Raw genomic sequence first — 16627 nt, 5'->3', positions numbered from 1 at the left:
ATTAGGGGTGCAACGATGCGTACCATCTCCACTACTTCCACCTCAGCATCGATGCGTAGCTGATAGGTGAAGGTTAACAAATCCTTCTTCATCTGGATGGAATTATCCTCCATCTGGGCCACTGTGAAGATTCGCATTGAACACTTGCGCCACACCTGGGCAGAGACAGAGCAGAGGGTTCAGCGGAAACTTTAAAGGCTTTGTTAGAGTTTAAGATCAACACTTTGTTTTCTTGCCTTGTGTTGTCGCAGGAGGAAAGGCAGAAGCATCAGCATCCCGCCGTCATGGACGATCCACCACACATCGATGTAGCCCTCTGTGCAGGGCTCGGAGTTGCTAGGGAACAGGGAGATGTTTTTGGGCACCAGAAGCGCAAGGTGGGCCGCTGTGGTCACCCGCACTGTGTCTGAAAGGAGGAAAGAGGGCGTCGTTAGCTTGTTAACTCTGAAACAACCCCATTAACCGCTTTGCTGTCCTCTCTTGACTCACTGATGAAGGTCTTCCAGGACTGTGGGTCCTCGCTTTGCCTCCAGGCGTGAGGCCAGCCCATCACCACAGTGTTGGGTTTCATTCCTCCCAGGCCACTTGACTGGATCATGTGGCTGATCCCATCACGTGGCTTTTGAGCCACGATGCACTGGCAGAAGCCCTTCACGCGCTCCTTATCCATCAGGTGCTTCAGAGTCTGAGGAAAGAAGGATAAAAGGTCCAACTCCACATTATCTGAAAGCAAATACATTTCCACCCATCAATAACAAACGGCCCTACCTGCTCAGCAGCGAGCGCCTCTCCATAGCTCTGCAGGTAGTTCCCGGGGACAACAGTGCCAACAATGGTCAGGCCTTTTCCCGCCTTTAGCTGGCTGGCAAACGTCAGGAGCCGAGGAGACTTGACGTGGGCGTCTTCGTCCAGTTTTAGTAACACCAAAAGCTGAGGCCTGGACACGGACAGACAAGGCGATGAACAAGAGCATGTGTGCGTTAGTGGATTATTCCTAAATATTAGTGACAGCAGAGCCTCAGATTGTCTGTCTTTATGCTGTCTACATTTTTGAATGGGTTTTGAAAACGTCACAGCCAAGTGCTCAGATAAACAAAATAAAAGTAAATGGAGAATTGGTCATCTATAATTCAATGCTAACTTGATAAACATCAGCTGAGGACTGTGAGACATGATGGAAGCGCTGGAAAGGGTAATAAAGAGGCCTTTCATTTAGCCTGATGTGCATCTCCCCAGTTGTGAAACCAAAGCACCACTATGAGGCAACTCATTTTCAGAGTTCGCTCACCCCCTGTCCTCCTGTCTTGATGCAGTTAGTTCAGCTCAGTCAGCATCATTTGAAGCACATAAAGAGACCCAACAAAGTCACACGGAGGCCCCATGGCTGGCTAACATGTCAAAATGTAATTACATAGCAACAAACTGAAATTCAATTTATTTGTGAAAGAAAACCAGTGTCCAGCAACCTGGAGCTCTCCCAGATCTGTTTGAAAGTGACAGTAGTGACCTGCAGTGTTTAATTTACTGATCTGCTATACCTAGTACTGCACACCAAAAGAGACTTGGCACATTAAAATCATCAGATTCTTGTTTATAATGCTAAATGTGACGCAGATTCTGATGATGTCTTGCAGCTTTACTCCCAGCACTGCACGCAAACTTAAGTGCAAACAGTTCATCAACTTCTAACAGGTCAACTTGCATCCTGTGTTTGTGAGACATTTCAATACCTCCAGTTTTTAGTATGCGGTGGTCCTTCTTCCAGCCTCAGCAGAGCATAACGGGCAGCGCTGAGTGACAGACCACGGATCCCATCTCCCCACTCCTTCTCTGCCCTGATACACAACCACACCCAGAAAATATAAGAGAACATACAGGTATATTTATTTATGCACAAACAGTATACACTGTACACTCTTCTGTTCCCCTGAAAATAAAATAAACATGTTAACACGAAACAGACATGTTTACACACCAGTCTGTACATGCACAATCATGTAGAGGGAGTACATCTCCATGGCAACATACCCTTGATACTCAATGTACTTGTAGATCATCCCGGCAATCACCATGGCAACGATTGCGTAGTACCAAGAGGATATGAACATGAGCGCCAGGCAGAAAGTCATCCCCAGAAAGGACAAGCTCCTGGACAGATGAGCAGAGCAGACGTCAGGGGGGGGGGGAGCGAGAGAGAGAGTGAGTGAGTGAGTCTTTGGTAGTACCAGTGGTAGTATGAGAAGCGAGGCCTCCAGTTGGGTGTCCTCAGGAGGGTCTGAAGGGCACAGGCCAGGTTCACAAACAGGTAACACATAAGGAAGAACCTGGAAAGAGGGTTGGAGATTCAAACTGAGGTGATGAAGGCAGACTAAATGTGCACATGCACACACATGTAACATAACTGCATCTTACATTGTCAGAATAGGAGCCACCATGTCCAGAGATGCGATGAGAACCCCCAGCTCAGCTATCAGAGCTGTCAGCAGCAGAGCCCACGTAGGTTCCCCGTTAGCTTTCCCGTGGCCAAAGACCTGCCAGAAACACACAGAGTTCAAATATACACACACAGACCCAGCAAATCACACTATGTTTAAGGAAATGGCAAGTACTGCAAATGAAAAAATAAAATCTGAGGGTTGTTATTACATAGAGAGTGGAAGGAGGCAATAGCCTGAGCACTGAGAATCAAAGAAATAATCAAAAGCTTCGGTGAAAGGCAGGAATTGGAGAGAATACAGCATCTCCAGGTAACTACAAATTACACTCAAACTACCTAAATAAATAAACAGAAAACATAAAACACCATCACTTTAAAGCATTTTAAAGCACCACAGTTCCATCAAGGTATTTGCACACTGTCTTCCCCTGCTGCAAGATGTTTCTGTATGCAAGTGGAAAGAACTGAAGTATGCAGCATAAATACATCAGTAATTCAACATCAGTAGGGATTTCTGCTTCATACAGCATCATTAAGTTAATCCTGAGCACAACAAGAATAAAGGAGAAGTGCTTGGACAGTCCCTGTAATTAAACTGAAAACTAGCAGCTCTAACCCGGAGGAAGGGGATGATGTTGTCTTTGGCGATGGCCTGCAGGAGTCGTGGAGCGCCAGTCAAAGACTGGAGGCCCGCGCCACATGTGGAGAAGAAGGACCCAATCACAATGACCCACGGCGAGGGCCAAGCCAAAGTCCCCACCACCAGATTGCCTTTAACTGAATCTCCAAACCTGCAGAAGTAACAACACATGAAGTAGTTTAAGCATCAAAGTCCTTCTGCCTCACATACAACACAACACATGCAAATACAAACACAAGAGCAGGTGTACTGACTTGTCTCTGAGGACCACCCCCTCGATGCAGGCTCCAAACAACACGACATTGCTCAGATCTGGATGAACAGCAGGTCAGGAAAAAAACAAAACAAAACAATACAAAGTACTTTCAGTGCCACGAAAATCGGACTGTGCTGAGAAAATTCGAAGAACTGCCTCTCAGTCATACGCCTCCACTGCCCGGTCGAGATACGCCATCCAGTCTCTGTGGACTCTCCACATAAATCACAACAGCACTCGCCTCAAGGTGCTTTATATTGTAATATAAAGACCCTACAGTAGCACAGATGCCCCCCTATAAACAAGAACCTGAGGACAGCAGGAAGGAAAAACTCCCTTTTAACAGGAAGAAATCTCCACCTCACCCTCAGACACGACCAGTTGAGGAAATGAAGACAGGACAAAAAACACGCTGTGGAAGAGAGCCAGAGATTAACAGTAACTAATAATTAAATGCCGAGTCATGTGCCAACACTCAGAGTGAAAAAGATGAGTGAAGAAGAAACACTGAGTGCGTCACGGGAAGCTCACAACAGCCTAGGACTATTACAGAGTAACTAAGGGAGAATTCAGAGTCACCTGATCCAACCCCAACTATAATTCTTTTTAATTATAATTGTTTTATTTTCAAAAAGAAAGGTTTTAAGTTTTAAAAGCAGAGATAGTGTCTGTCTCCTGGATCAAAACTGGAAGCTGGTTCCATAGAAGAGAGGCCTGACACTGAAGCCTCTGCCTCCCATTCTACCTTTAAATACTTTAGGAACAACAAGTAAGGCTGCAGTCTAAGGGTGAAGTGCTCTAGTGGGGTAACAGCGAGAATGGTGAGCAAACTAAAGGTGAACTTTCGACCTTTGACCTTGATCTTAACCTTGGATTAGCAAATTTCAATCAGTCCACCTTTTAAAAAACAAAAAAAAACACAATTCAAGGTATTCTCAGATGGATGTAAGGATGGACAGACAGCGTGAAAATAAAACAGGTGGACAGACTTAATCCACTAACAACAACATTATTCTCATTAAATATTTCCATGATCAGCATTTAGGTTAAAAACTTCAGAATTGTGTTGTAGCATCTTAAATTGTGCTTTGAGTTGCTTTTGAATTTGAGTGCATGAAAGTTCAATCAAATTGTCAGATGAAAGGATACAGACTAAAGAGGTGGTGAGGATGGCGAGGATGGTTCCGATGGGGATGGAGCGCTGAGCATCTTTTAAATCCCCCGACCGGTTGGAGCCGGCCATGATTCCTGAGAAACAAAATCATTCAAAGGAAGAGGAGATAAGTGATAACTCAACAGCTTTGTGCTTAAAATATCAACTTTAATGTTACACTGAATATACCACAGTTTTTTAATAAACACCCTCATGAGTGAAATGTGTGATCAATATTTCAAATCAAAGAGAATCCATCTCCATATTTTTTCTTTTTTAAAGTTTTTTCAAGCTAAAAAGTGAAAATAAAGCCAACTGCACAGACACAAACAGAAATCCAAGAATAGATGCCTGACAGGTTTGATCCTGAATCAGCAGCTGCACCGTGAGCGGGAATCAATATCACGCCTACAGCGCTTTTCCTGTCAATGATCCGTTTTCATCACTGAACCAAGCCAATATTAGGTTTAAATTTCTTATATGCTTATATTTCTGAATTAACACTGAATGGAGCCCAGTTAGTATTTTAGGGGCGTCTGTACCTGTGACCGAGGGGAAGAAGATGCCCACGAGCACTGTGAAGGAGGTGGTGATGTCAGCAAACACGTACGGATAGCGATCAGAGGCTGGGTGTGCAACTTGAGAGGTGTGGAGGGATCTTTTCTCCAAAACATCCCCTTTGTGGAGGTATGTACTCCACAGGTTCTCTGTTAAGAGGGAGAAAAAAAAAAACCCATGTAAGATCAGTCATTGACATTGGCAGAGGATAAACATTCACCTACACATTCACACTTATTTAGATTTAGAGGCCCTAATTAGTGTAGCATTAGTAAGCTGGTATAATATCTGCCTCCGTCTCCTTTGATAAAACATCCTCCAACTGCTGCTTATCCAGGGCTCAGTTGTAGGGGCGACAGCCCTAGCCAAGAAGTCCAAACCTCCCTCTCCATAGCCACTTCTCCACCTTATCCAGGGGGACATTGAGGCATTCTCAGGCCAGCTGAGATGTAATCTCTCCAGCATGCCCTGGGTCTGCCCCGGAGCCTCATTCCGGTATGACGAGCCCAAAACACCTCAGCCAGGAGGCATCTTAGTGAGATGCCTGAACCACCTCAGCTGGATTCTTTCAATGAGGAGTAGTAGTGGCTCTACTCTGAGCCCCTCTTCCATCACTGGACTCTTCACCCTTTCTCTAAGATAGAGTAAAGTCAAAGATTGACCAGTAAACTGTCAGCTTCACGTTTACATAGAGTTCTCTCTTTCCTACAACAGAGCAGTGCAGTGATGTGGTTCATTTGTCGATCTCCCTCTCCCCTCATTCGTGAACAAGACCCCCAAATTACTTAAACTCCTCCACTTGGGGCAGTGGAGGGACTCGTCCTTGACCTGGGGTGACCACTCCACTCTCTTCCACCTGAGGGCCATGGCCTCAGACTTGGACCTTCAAATTCTCATTTCTGTGAGCTGTGAAGCCTTCTGCCTCTCAGCTCTACCTAGAAATTCTGTCCTGTCTGTGATATTATGTTCATTTTATTCATCTAAGATGTTTGGCGTGTTCACATATTGGGGGATAAAAACTGGATTTCTTATCTTTCTCCTTAAAGCACCAACATAACTTCAGACCAGATTGCTTTTAAAGCATTCTGCTGCACCAGGCCAGCTGAGGTCCATTACTGTTACAGAGCACAGTATGTCAGGATTTATTTATGGGCTCAAATTGTGGTCATAAATATTTTGTACTTGTAAATCACGATTTGTATGTGTAAAAAAAGATTTGTGTGTGGACTCCATAAAGCACCCCTCCAATAGCCAAACCCACCTGTTCTCTGATTGGATAGTTAAATTTGTGATTGACATAACATTGGCCAATCAGATGAAAGGAAGAAAAACCGGGTCAAAATTCGTACTTGTAACTTGAATGCACACACACACACACACACACACACACACACACGCACACACACACACACACACACACGCACACACACACGCGCACACACACACGCACACACACACACCCTGATTTACAAGTACAAAATATTTATGACCACAATTTGAGCCCATATTTATTTTACTCCTGTTATTCCGTCATTCAGCTGCTCAAGCTAAGTTAATAGCTACAAGGGAAAACATCAATACTAAGTTCTTCCTCTTTTAATCAGGAAGAATCAAGAATACATTTTGAGCCAGAGGGACAGATACTGGTTACTTATCCTTCTTACAGTCACTTAGCAAAAACAACATTAGCACAACAATTTAACGCCTGTTTAAATGTGACGGTTTAAAGTTTTAATCGATGATATTTTTTTAAATGCACACTCAGTAAATAAGTAATTTCATACTGGTCAGCTATAAGTGAGGTTCTAGCTTTCAGCCAACAACACTAACAGTGCAATCCCAGACTTTCCTGGAACTTCCATGGAGACCACAGACTAAAAAGAAGATGGACACAGCCAGACTTGGCTAATGACCACCCTCATCAGATTTAAAAAACAAACAAACAAAGAGGCAATGGTAAAACACTCAGCTTGGCTTCGTAACAGGTGGATGATATCACATTGGCCGTGTCCATATTTTATATGACCTCTCATTCAGAGAATCACTGCACTCCTCATGCATGCACTCTACCTGATATGGCCCCACTAGTCAGTCCGGGGATCCCTTTAATCTCAGAGAAGTTGTTTGAAGTGAAGTATTCGTCACAGGTGGTGTTGAGCTGTGCGTTATGGCAAAATAACTTCCAAAGATGTGTGGTCTTCTCCACCATCACCTCTGGGACATGGCTGGGGTCAAAAGTGGGGCCCACTGTGCTGTTTTCTATCAGAGAGAGAAAAAAAAAAAAAACAGTGTTTCAGAAAAACACTGGTGTAACTCAGAGAGACACTCTTACTCCTCATGACTCGTAACAGAAAGAAGGAAATCTGAACCCACCGTTAATCGTGAAGTTGCTGTCTAATTTCTCAGCTGGAACTTTAACCAGGACAGTTTTACTACAGTGGTTGTCAACAACATCATGGGCGTTGATAGTTCTGTTTCCCAGCATGCATACGCTGTGGATGAAAGCCCAGTCAGTCAAAAATGTGACGCATAAATGATCGGTCAGCTCTGTGTTTCTCCAAATAATCAAGACTCACGGAAAATCCGGCACGCTGAAGGCAGAAACCAGCGCTCCGACATAAATGGATAAAATGGAGATGATGACACAGGCCAAGAAGACAGAGGCCAGTTTGTTCACATACTTGACCCCCACGAAAACCAGCAAGGCCATGAAGAGGAGAAAGATGGAGCCGTATATCCTCATGTTGTTCAACATGGCTGCTCCTTCACCTTCAAAGATCGCTGCTCTGGGTGCAATGTACATCTGTCAGAGGGAGAGGGAAGAGAGCAAGAAGCAGGCCTCACTTATCTGAAGGTTCAGTAATATAAGTGTGTTTAGTGCAAATCAGCCAATCAGGTCACATGTTTATTTAAAATAACTGAGCTTATGGGTTTTGTGAGGTCCACATATAGTGAAGGCAATGAGTCGTTGCTACCTCGTATTGGTATAGAGTCACTCAATGATCACAACGTAAGCCTTTACATCCAGAAGAAAGTCTGGAGAACACGATACTAACTGGAACAACAACAAAGCAAACAAAGCAACTCACCAGAAGGATCTCGACAGCTCCCAGGATGTACATGGCTCCAGCGAAGGTTGTGCCCAAGTAGAAGCACAGGCCTACCGCCCCCCCAAACTCTGGACCCAAAGAGCGGCTGATCATGAAGTAGGAACCTCCCGCTGGAGGAGGAGGAAAGAAGCAGGAGGAGGAAGGTGTATGTAAGGGTTGGAGGAAGTGGAAATGAAGAGGGAGAAAGAGGGATGGAAAAAAGTGGGATGAAGACAGAAACAGATTGGAGGGGGGAAAAGAAGGGTGGAAAAAGAAAGAGAAAGAGCGGAGGCGGTGGATGGTTAGTAACATTATGATGTTGGGAGGCAAAAGGGGAGAAAAGAGGAGTCATACTATGCTTGTAGAAGTAAGCATAATGTTCTATGTGACACAAATACAGACAGAGCGGGCTTTCATTCAAACGGCATCTGCAAATGCACACGGCAGCAGCTGCTCAGCTCACTCCAAGTGCTGGACCAGGTCGAGCTTAATGCATCCAACCTTCTGACATCAAGCACCAGGCTGTACGTGAATAAGCCAACACTCGGGTAACACAGCCCAGCCCGCATTACGGTAAAATTAACATTGCCCCTACACAACTGCTACTCCAAGTGTGGCAAGGCAAACAGCGGCTATTTGCTGATACCATTTGAACCACATATAACACAAATGAGGCAGTAAGAGCAGATACCAATACTCTGCTGACTGCGAGCATAATTCGGTGTTTGGTTTCCAAACAGCAGCATTGAACATCACACAAAAAGGAACACACAGCAGGGTCGATGTCACAAAAAAAATGTAATTGAATATGAATGTGGTAGATTTAGACATATTTAATGTGAGAAGTTCCTGAGCGAGGCCACAAAACCTGCTGGACTTTCAGGTCACTATGTCTGCACAGGCTGAGTGATTTTTAGTGCTGAGCTGTATTTGAGAACCCAAACACACTTTATTACTTGTTCAGCCTGACCTCAGTAAACCAACCACACACACACACACACACACACACACACACACACACACACACACACACACACACACACACACACACACACACACACACACACACACACACACACACACACACACACTCGCTACCATCTGAGAATAGAAAGCATGACAGCTGGAAGCTGCTCAGGTGAGACAGAGCGTGGGGTAAAATGCCTGATGAGAGTCAGAACTTGTTAGATTAATTTTCTACTTTACAGAGGTTTTCTCGTTCTACATTCAATTATCAAACTGTGCCATGCTTGTTGGAAAATAAGTCAGTTAATCAAACTACTCTGACACTCAGGATATTCGCCTCGAGGCATTTCGGCGAGAGAAAAGGTCAATGGCAGATAAATATTCTAGGTTTTTAATGAAGGCACAGACAGAGAGGGAGAGCAGACAGAGGGAGAGACGGGACACAGAAATAACACTCGTTAGCAAAACGTCGTCAGCGCGCCCAAAGCTGGAAAATGAGAAGGACAACCGGGAAAGACAAACTACAAAAGTCAACACAACATCCACAGAGGCCACCAGACTCAGTCCACTGCAAAGTGTCCACATAAAAATGTGATTTATTGTGGAAATACACTTCAATTCAGAGACACTGAAGCAGACAACACAGAGGTGACCCTAAACTCAGCACCCTGCTGGATTTATAGCTTTTTGTAAAGAGTGCATTTTCTTTCTTTGCGTAAATAAATTACAGGATGAATAATATGAAGTTAAGAAATAAGTTACATTCATTATGTAAAGTTAATCTATGTAAATCACTTTGTGTAAATCTTAATCTAATAGATTAACAGTACCCATTGTGCTCTTCATACTGGTTCTAAGTGTGGATAAATGGGAAGGAAAAAAACATGGAAGAAGAAGAATGAGGAGGGGAGGAAAGAGTAGAGAGAAGAACAAATAAAGGGAAGGAAAGGAGGGAAAAGTAAAGAAGATGAGGAGGAAGAAGCAGAAAGACAAGAAGGAAGGATCTCTGGGCCACTGTGTCCACAGAATGAAGGAAGAAACATAAAGATAAAGGAATACCTGGTACGACTCCATTGGTTGCGATTGCACTCATTGATATGGCGGTCAACATTGTCTGGAGAGGAGAGACGGCAGTGTTTTAGAAAGGTTTCCTGTTTTTGTCTCCTTGGGGCTGCTTGCTAATACTCCAATACTCACACAGCAACAGCACATAAGAACAATACAGAAGGCCTGCAGCACGCCGGCAGTTCCCACCACCCAGGTCAACCGCAGGAACAAGATGACGCCGAAGATGTTCTGCAGACAAGGAAGGTACACGCCCATCAGCGTCCCCATCTGTGGCGACTGGAAGATTACGCAGAAGAAAAAAGGTTTAAGCAGAAACGAAATCCAAAGACAGCACGTAATGTTACACTGAGGTGCTCATTTGGAATTTGTTCGTTTATTTCAGTCCATCATACTACCTTCATCTGTAAATAAAACGAAACTAAACACATTAAACTGATGTTACATTAAAGGTTAATTCAGACTTTCGATGAACATCATTTTAGCCATTCTTCAACAACTTTATTTGTGTGGGCTCCCCCAGGGTACTCCAGCTTCCTCCCATAGTCCATGTTAGGTTAACTGGTGATTCTAAATTAGCTGTAGGTGTGAATGTGTTTGCCCCTTAACAGCCTCTCACGCCCTCCGACAGATGGGACAGGCTCAAGCCCCACAAGCAAATGCTAAAAACATTAGATTCATCAGAGGAAAGAGGAAGCTAATATTAGATACTGTAATTAGCCAATAAGCTTACATTCTGAATGATCTACATTCTGCTGTAAGCAGACCTTTCATACACTGCAACATGTTTTGACCTGCCACCTGTCCCACTTGGTGATGTGGACTTTGAAGGTTTACCCAAAAAGCAGTACTAATGCCTGGGCCCAATACTCTACAGACAGTCAACCGGAGAAGTTTTCCTATAGAAATTATTTATGCCATGATACTCACACACAAAGTTCAGAAAAAACATCATGTTGTACAAAAACAAGAGTCTAGCTGTATATCATGAGACCTGGAGTGGGTATAAAATGGATTTGGTTGCAGCTTTTAAACAGAGCCTAAATGTCTTACTGCTAGCTCAAAAATGGTTCAAAACTGCTGGAAAACAAACAAACAAACAAACAAACAATCAAAAAAATCCCTCAAATCCATGTTTATGTACTCTGCGGACTCAGACAACTTTCCTGGTATGGTCAAATTGCCTCATTTAGTGGCGGGGCAGATGGCAAATATTTATTCCCATATGTGTCTGATTTTATATGGTGTTATGACCCAGGGTCATTATTTGCAGTACGGTGTTGTTATTGTTTGTATTTGTATTCAGTGTTGCTTGTTTCCAGGTGGAGGCCACCCATTGGTGGAGGAAGGAAAGAGGCCAGCTACAAAAGGGGTTGGACTGGGTCGGCGAGCAGACTTCCTGGTTTCCCGTGAGCTGTGTGTCTGGGGACCGTCGTGGTGTGTGACTGCACGGGGCTGCAATATTAATGCTGAAAAAGGGGTTGTACCTGGGCTTGGTAGCTGTAGGGGTGGGAAGCAGTTTTCTTTTATTCCCCTCTTTTCTCCTGTTTCGGGTAGGGAGACAGGTTAGAGAATTGTATTTTGTTTTGGGATCGTGGGAGGTAAGTTAGCTTTGTTTTTCTTTCTAGTGTGTTTTGTTTGTTGTTTTGGCATCGCCCACCCTGAAGCTCGCTACCTGTTCAGCAAATAAATTAACCAACTCTCGTCATTCTGCCGTGGTGTGATTTTTTTTGTCGTTATTATGTATCGGGTTTATCTTTTTGTTGTGTTGCACCCCGGCTTCGGGCCGGTGTGTAACATAAATGGGGGCTCGTCCGTTTGAGGGATTTCGGGGTCGTTTGTGTGTAGTGGGGTTCGTGTGGGTGTGTGGGGTTTTTTTTTTTTTGTGTTTTTGGGGGTTGTTTGTGTGGGTGGCCGCGGATGGAGTTTGATGTGGATAAGTTTGCCGAGGCGCCTTCCTTGCAGCAGTTGAGTCGGTGTCGGAGGGAGGAGTTGCTGCTTATTGCGGGCCGTTTTGATGTGCGAGCGCCGGCGGGGGTGAAAAAGGATGATTTGTGACAGCTTGTCACGGTGGCTTTGAGCGAGCGGGGTTTGCTGTCGAGCGTGCCGCTTGTTGGTGGGACGGGCGGGGCGGCTATGGAGCCGTTGGCTCCGTTGTCTGTTCCTCCTGTGGCCGCCCCCTCTGTGGCTCCTCCTGCTCCGGTGGTGGGGTCGTCGGCGGAGGAGCTCCAGTTGTTGCTCCGCATTAAGGAGGTGGAGTTAAGTAGTCGCCGGTTGGAGGTGGAAGCGATGCATTTGAGGGTGAGGGCGTTGGAGTTGGAGCGCGGACCTCCACCGCGTGCCCCTGACTCTTCGCCGCCCACGCCTGCGCCCTCTGTGCTCCCTGCGCCGCCGGCGCCTGGTCCCGCCCCGGCTCTCCGTCAGGATTTTGATGTTGGGAGGCACATTAAATTGGTGCCGCCCTTTTGTGAATCAGAGGTGGAGTCGTTTTTTCCTGCTTTTGAGCGTGTGGCTGCCGCGTTAAAGTGGCCGGAGGAGGTCTGGGTTTTGCTGTTGCAGTGTCGGCTGGTGGGTAGGGCTCAGGAGATGTGGGCTAGCCTGTCAGCATCTGAGAGCTTAGATTATGGTGTGGTTAAGGCTGCCGTATTGCGTGCTTTTGAGTTGGTGCCTGAAGCGTACCGTCAGAAGTTTCGGCAGTGTGTGAGGGGGGGGGGGATCAGACTTATGTGGAGTTTGCGCGCGAGAAGGGTTTGCTCTTTGATCGGTGGTGCCAGGCTAGTGAGGTTAAGGAGTTTGCACAGTTGAAGGAGTTGATGTTATTGGAGGATTTCAAGGGGTGTTTGCCGGAGCGGGTGGTTGTTTATTTGAACGAGCAGAAGGTCGTTTCCCTCGCAAAAGCGGCGGTTCTGGCAGATGAGTTTGCTTTGACGCACAAGAGGGGTTTTTCCCCTCCGTTACGTCGGGGTTCTAGAGTTTTGCCGGAGGTGGGGGGGGGGGGCGTTCTCCCCCGCTCTCGCGGCGTAGCCCTACGGTGGCCGCTGGGGACCGCCGATGTTTTTTTTGTCATGAGCTCGGTCATCTCGTTGCTTCTTGTCCCGTGCTGAGGGCGAGGGAGGGGGCGCGGGCCGACATTTCGGGGGGGGGGCCGTGCAGTGTTGCTCCGCGGTAACCCGCCCTAGCTTAATGCCGGTTGGCGTCGTTCCGCGGGGGATAGATGAGGTGTTTCGACCGTTTGTTTCGACGGGGTTTTTATCGTTGTCTGGTGATGCGGGGGACCGGGTTCCGATCACCATCTTGAGGGATACAGGGGCGAAGCATTCGGTGGCACGGCATGGAGTCGTGCCTTTCTCTCAGCAGTCGTACTGTGGTTCTGATTTGCTGGTGTGGGGTATCAAGGTGAGTCTTTTACGCATGCCTCTCCATACGGTTACTTTGACCTCGTCCTTCGTATCGGGCGCTGTGCGGGTGGGGGTTCGAGATCAGCTGCCAATTGAAGGCATTGATCTTGTTTTGGGAAATGACTTGGCCGGGGGAAAAGTGTTTCCGGCTATGCCGGAAGTTATTGAGTGTCCTACTTCGGATCGGTTATGCCAATTCCCGTCGGAGCTGGGTGACCCCACAGTTTATCCGGCATGTGTGGTTACTCGTGCTCAAGCTCGTCGCTCGGGTGGTGAGGTGGACATATCCGAAATGTTTCCGGACGGCTCTGAGCCGCATGATAGTTCTGTTCCGGGGGTAGATGGTGGGACGGCGAAGGTTTTTAGTATGGTGTCGGAGAAGGAGGCAGCAGGTATCCGCAGGTTTGTGTGTGGTCAACTCCGTGACGAGGCAGACCTGAGCACGCTGACCTTGGGAATTTTAAAAAAGAGATATCAGACACACAACAAATGTGACTCATTAAGGCCAGAAGTAAAAACTTTCATGAAACAGGTGGTGCAAGAGGAACTGATGAAAATGCAGGATAATGATGAAAGTGAAAGTGACTCAGAGACTAAGAAGCTCCAGAACAAAAGGAAAAGAGAAAATGGAAATGACGAGGTCATGAGTGAGAGTGAAGATGAATCCTGGGCAAAGAAATCACAAAATAATCATTCAAGCTCATCATCAGAATCTGAGGTTCAAGAAAGTAAAGAAAGCAGCAATGATGAAGAAAATGCCAAATCTCATGCTGATGGTGAAGAGCCAGAGGTGAAAAAATCACAACAAAAGAGAAATGAAAATCGTCAAATTGACAGTGACGAGTCTTCTGATGAGGAACTCAGTGAGGAAAGCAACTGCAGTGACAGTCCAAAGAAAATGGTGAGAATGAACGTCGGGACAGTAACCAGCAGTAAAGATGAAGGAAGGAGAACACCACTGAGTGATGCAGGAAACGAATCAGATGGAGACTGCAAGTCAGAAACGAGTGACAAAATTAGGAGCGACGAGTCTTCTGACAGTGAAAAAGAAGATACAAAAGTGGAAGAGAAAACCAGTGACCCAGACTCAGTTTCATCACTACCTTCTTTGGAAGATGAAAAAGAAAATAAGACTGATAAAACAAATGATAAAAAGATGAAGAAGAGTGTGAAGAAAGATGAGAGCACCAGAAAACCAAAGTCTGATGACAAATCGGTGGCGAGGCTTGAACGTTATATTGCCCTCTGCGGCGTGAGGAGAAATTACAAGAAGCTGCTGGAGGACTGCCGCTCCCAGGTGGCTGTTCTGAAGAAGGAGCTTGAAGAGCTTGGTGTACATGGTCAGCCAACTATTCAGAAATGGAAAAAGGTCAGAATGAAGAGAGAGCAAGCTCAAGAACTGGCTGCTCTTGATGTTAACAACATCATTACCACACAAGGTCGACCTACACGCAGGGGTGCCTCAGCAAGTCAGAAACAACAGGACTGTCCGTCCTCTGAATATCAGCGCACTCTAAACTCGGAATCAGACAGTGATCAGGAAAACAATACCCACAGAGGTCGCAGGAAAATGTCCGAATGGGCCAACCTGCAGGGGATCATCAGTGATGACACAGACAGTGACTGATGAGTCGGGTTTCCCCCTAGGAAGTGTTCGATTTGTTTGTTTGTTTTAATGTTTTTGATACTAGGTCTAGCATCTCCCTAATGAGATGCTTGATTTTAGGTGGGGGGGTGTTATGACCCAGGGTCATTATTTGCAGTACGGTGTTGTTATTGTTTGTATTTGTATTCAGTGTTGCTTGTTTCCAGGTGGAGGCCACCCATTGGTGGAGGAAGGAAAGAGGCCAGCTACAAAAGGGGTTGGACTGGGTCGGCGAGCAGACTTCCTGGTTTCCCGTGAGCTGTGTGTCTGGGGACCGTCGTGGTGTGTGACTGCACGGGGCTGCAATATTAATGCTGAAAAAGGGGTTGTACCTGGGCTTGGTAGCTGTAGGGGTGGGAAGCCGTTTTCTTTTATTCCCCTCTTTTCTCCTGTTTCGGGTAGGGAGACAGGTTAGAGAATTGTATTTTGTTTTGGGATCGTGGGAGGTAAGTTAGCTTTGTTTTTCTTTCTAGTGTGTTTTGTTTGTTGTTTTGGCATCGCCCACCCTGAAGCTCGCTACCTGTTCAGCAAATAAATTAACCAACTCTCGTCATTCTGCCGTGGTGTGATTTTTTTTGTCGTTATTATGTATCGGGTTTATCTTTTTGTTGTGTTGCACCCCGGCTTCGGGCCGGTGTGTAACATATGGAATGACCCTAGTGTCCGAAAACCCATGTTTTTAACATTTTGTACATCTGCTTGCAGGAAGCACACATACATGGAGACCCATGAATCACTTCTACTCTGGTCCAGTTGGGATTTAACGCTGCTCCTTCTCCATTCAAATGTTTTCTTATCCAAATATTAATCTCTTAAAGCTGGTCATTAAACTAGCCCTGCTCCACTGTCATCTTTCCAGGTAAGGTCTTGAAATCACTGCACGGCTCCTCCCTGCTGTACCAGACTTATGTTGATGCTTGTACTGAACACACGGTGGGGTCCAGACGGGAGGATTAAACATGTTTTGGTTTAACTTTCCCTGCCGTCTGTTGGCAAATGTGTCCGAGCAATCCGGCAAACGTGCAATTACTCTCAAACCGCCAAAACAGACAGGCAGTTCTTATCTGGGCCAGCCAGCGCCTTATCAGGAAGGATTGGGCTCCACACCAGGGTTACATCCAAACGCAATTTCAGCTGGAGGCAGCGAGTCAGGAGGGCGGCAGAAAGAGTCAGTTTTCTAGGACAGGGCCTCAAAAACTGATGAACAAATGGATGTCTTTATTTTTATTGTTTCAGGTGCAACATATGAACTAGTGACCATGTGAGGATTGTTACTGTCATCCAGATCAACTTTGTACTTACTACACCATTGCTACAACCAGGGCTCATCCTGGTTATGACACTGCAGTAAAAGATCATTGTTCAGCCAGACAAAGTACAGCTGGAATTGTGCACTCCATATGGGCAGATTGCCCAACAT

At 45.9% G+C, this 16627-nt stretch overlaps 2 protein-coding genes across 11 annotated transcripts in view; one reads left to right on the top strand and one right to left on the bottom strand.

Annotated features, from left to right (window-relative positions):
• Positions 1-16627, bottom strand: part of slc12a6 (solute carrier family 12 member 6) — a 37999-nt gene that overhangs the window by 6921 nt on the left and 14451 nt on the right. For all 10 annotated transcript variants that reach the window (XM_076881637.1, XM_012922539.5, XM_012922538.5 and 7 more), the window contains 18 exons: positions 10297-10443; positions 10159-10213; positions 8134-8264; positions 7621-7847; positions 7418-7536; positions 7115-7303; positions 5029-5193; positions 4483-4581; positions 3332-3389; positions 3054-3228; positions 2413-2531; positions 2226-2324; positions 2029-2148; positions 1731-1835; positions 769-937; positions 490-685; positions 237-406; positions 24-155 (listed from right to left, as the gene is read on the bottom strand). In XM_076881637.1, coding sequence (XP_076737752.1) covers positions 24-155; positions 237-406; positions 490-685; positions 769-937; positions 1731-1835; positions 2029-2148; positions 2226-2324; positions 2413-2531; positions 3054-3228; positions 3332-3389; positions 4483-4581; positions 5029-5193; positions 7115-7303; positions 7418-7536; positions 7621-7847; positions 8134-8264; positions 10159-10213; positions 10297-10443 — 2475 coding nt within the window. The remainder of the gene's footprint in view (positions 1-23; positions 156-236; positions 407-489; positions 686-768; positions 938-1730; positions 1836-2028; positions 2149-2225; positions 2325-2412; positions 2532-3053; positions 3229-3331; positions 3390-4482; positions 4582-5028; positions 5194-7114; positions 7304-7417; positions 7537-7620; positions 7848-8133; positions 8265-10158; positions 10214-10296; positions 10444-16627) is intronic.
• LOC112431481 (uncharacterized) lies at positions 13574-15203 on the top strand. The gene has a single exon (XM_076881642.1). The coding sequence runs from the start codon at positions 13714-13716 to the stop codon at positions 15187-15189; it is 1476 nt and encodes a 491-aa protein (XP_076737757.1). The 5' UTR covers positions 13574-13713; the 3' UTR covers positions 15190-15203.

Source organism: Maylandia zebra, linkage group LG3, assembly GCF_041146795.1.
Source record: "Maylandia zebra isolate NMK-2024a linkage group LG3, Mzebra_GT3a, whole genome shotgun sequence".
Classification (NCBI taxonomy): domain Eukaryota; kingdom Metazoa; phylum Chordata; class Actinopteri; order Cichliformes; family Cichlidae; genus Maylandia; species Maylandia zebra.
Note: the sequence above shows the minus strand (reverse complement) of the source record. Positions and strands in the feature narration are given on the sequence as shown.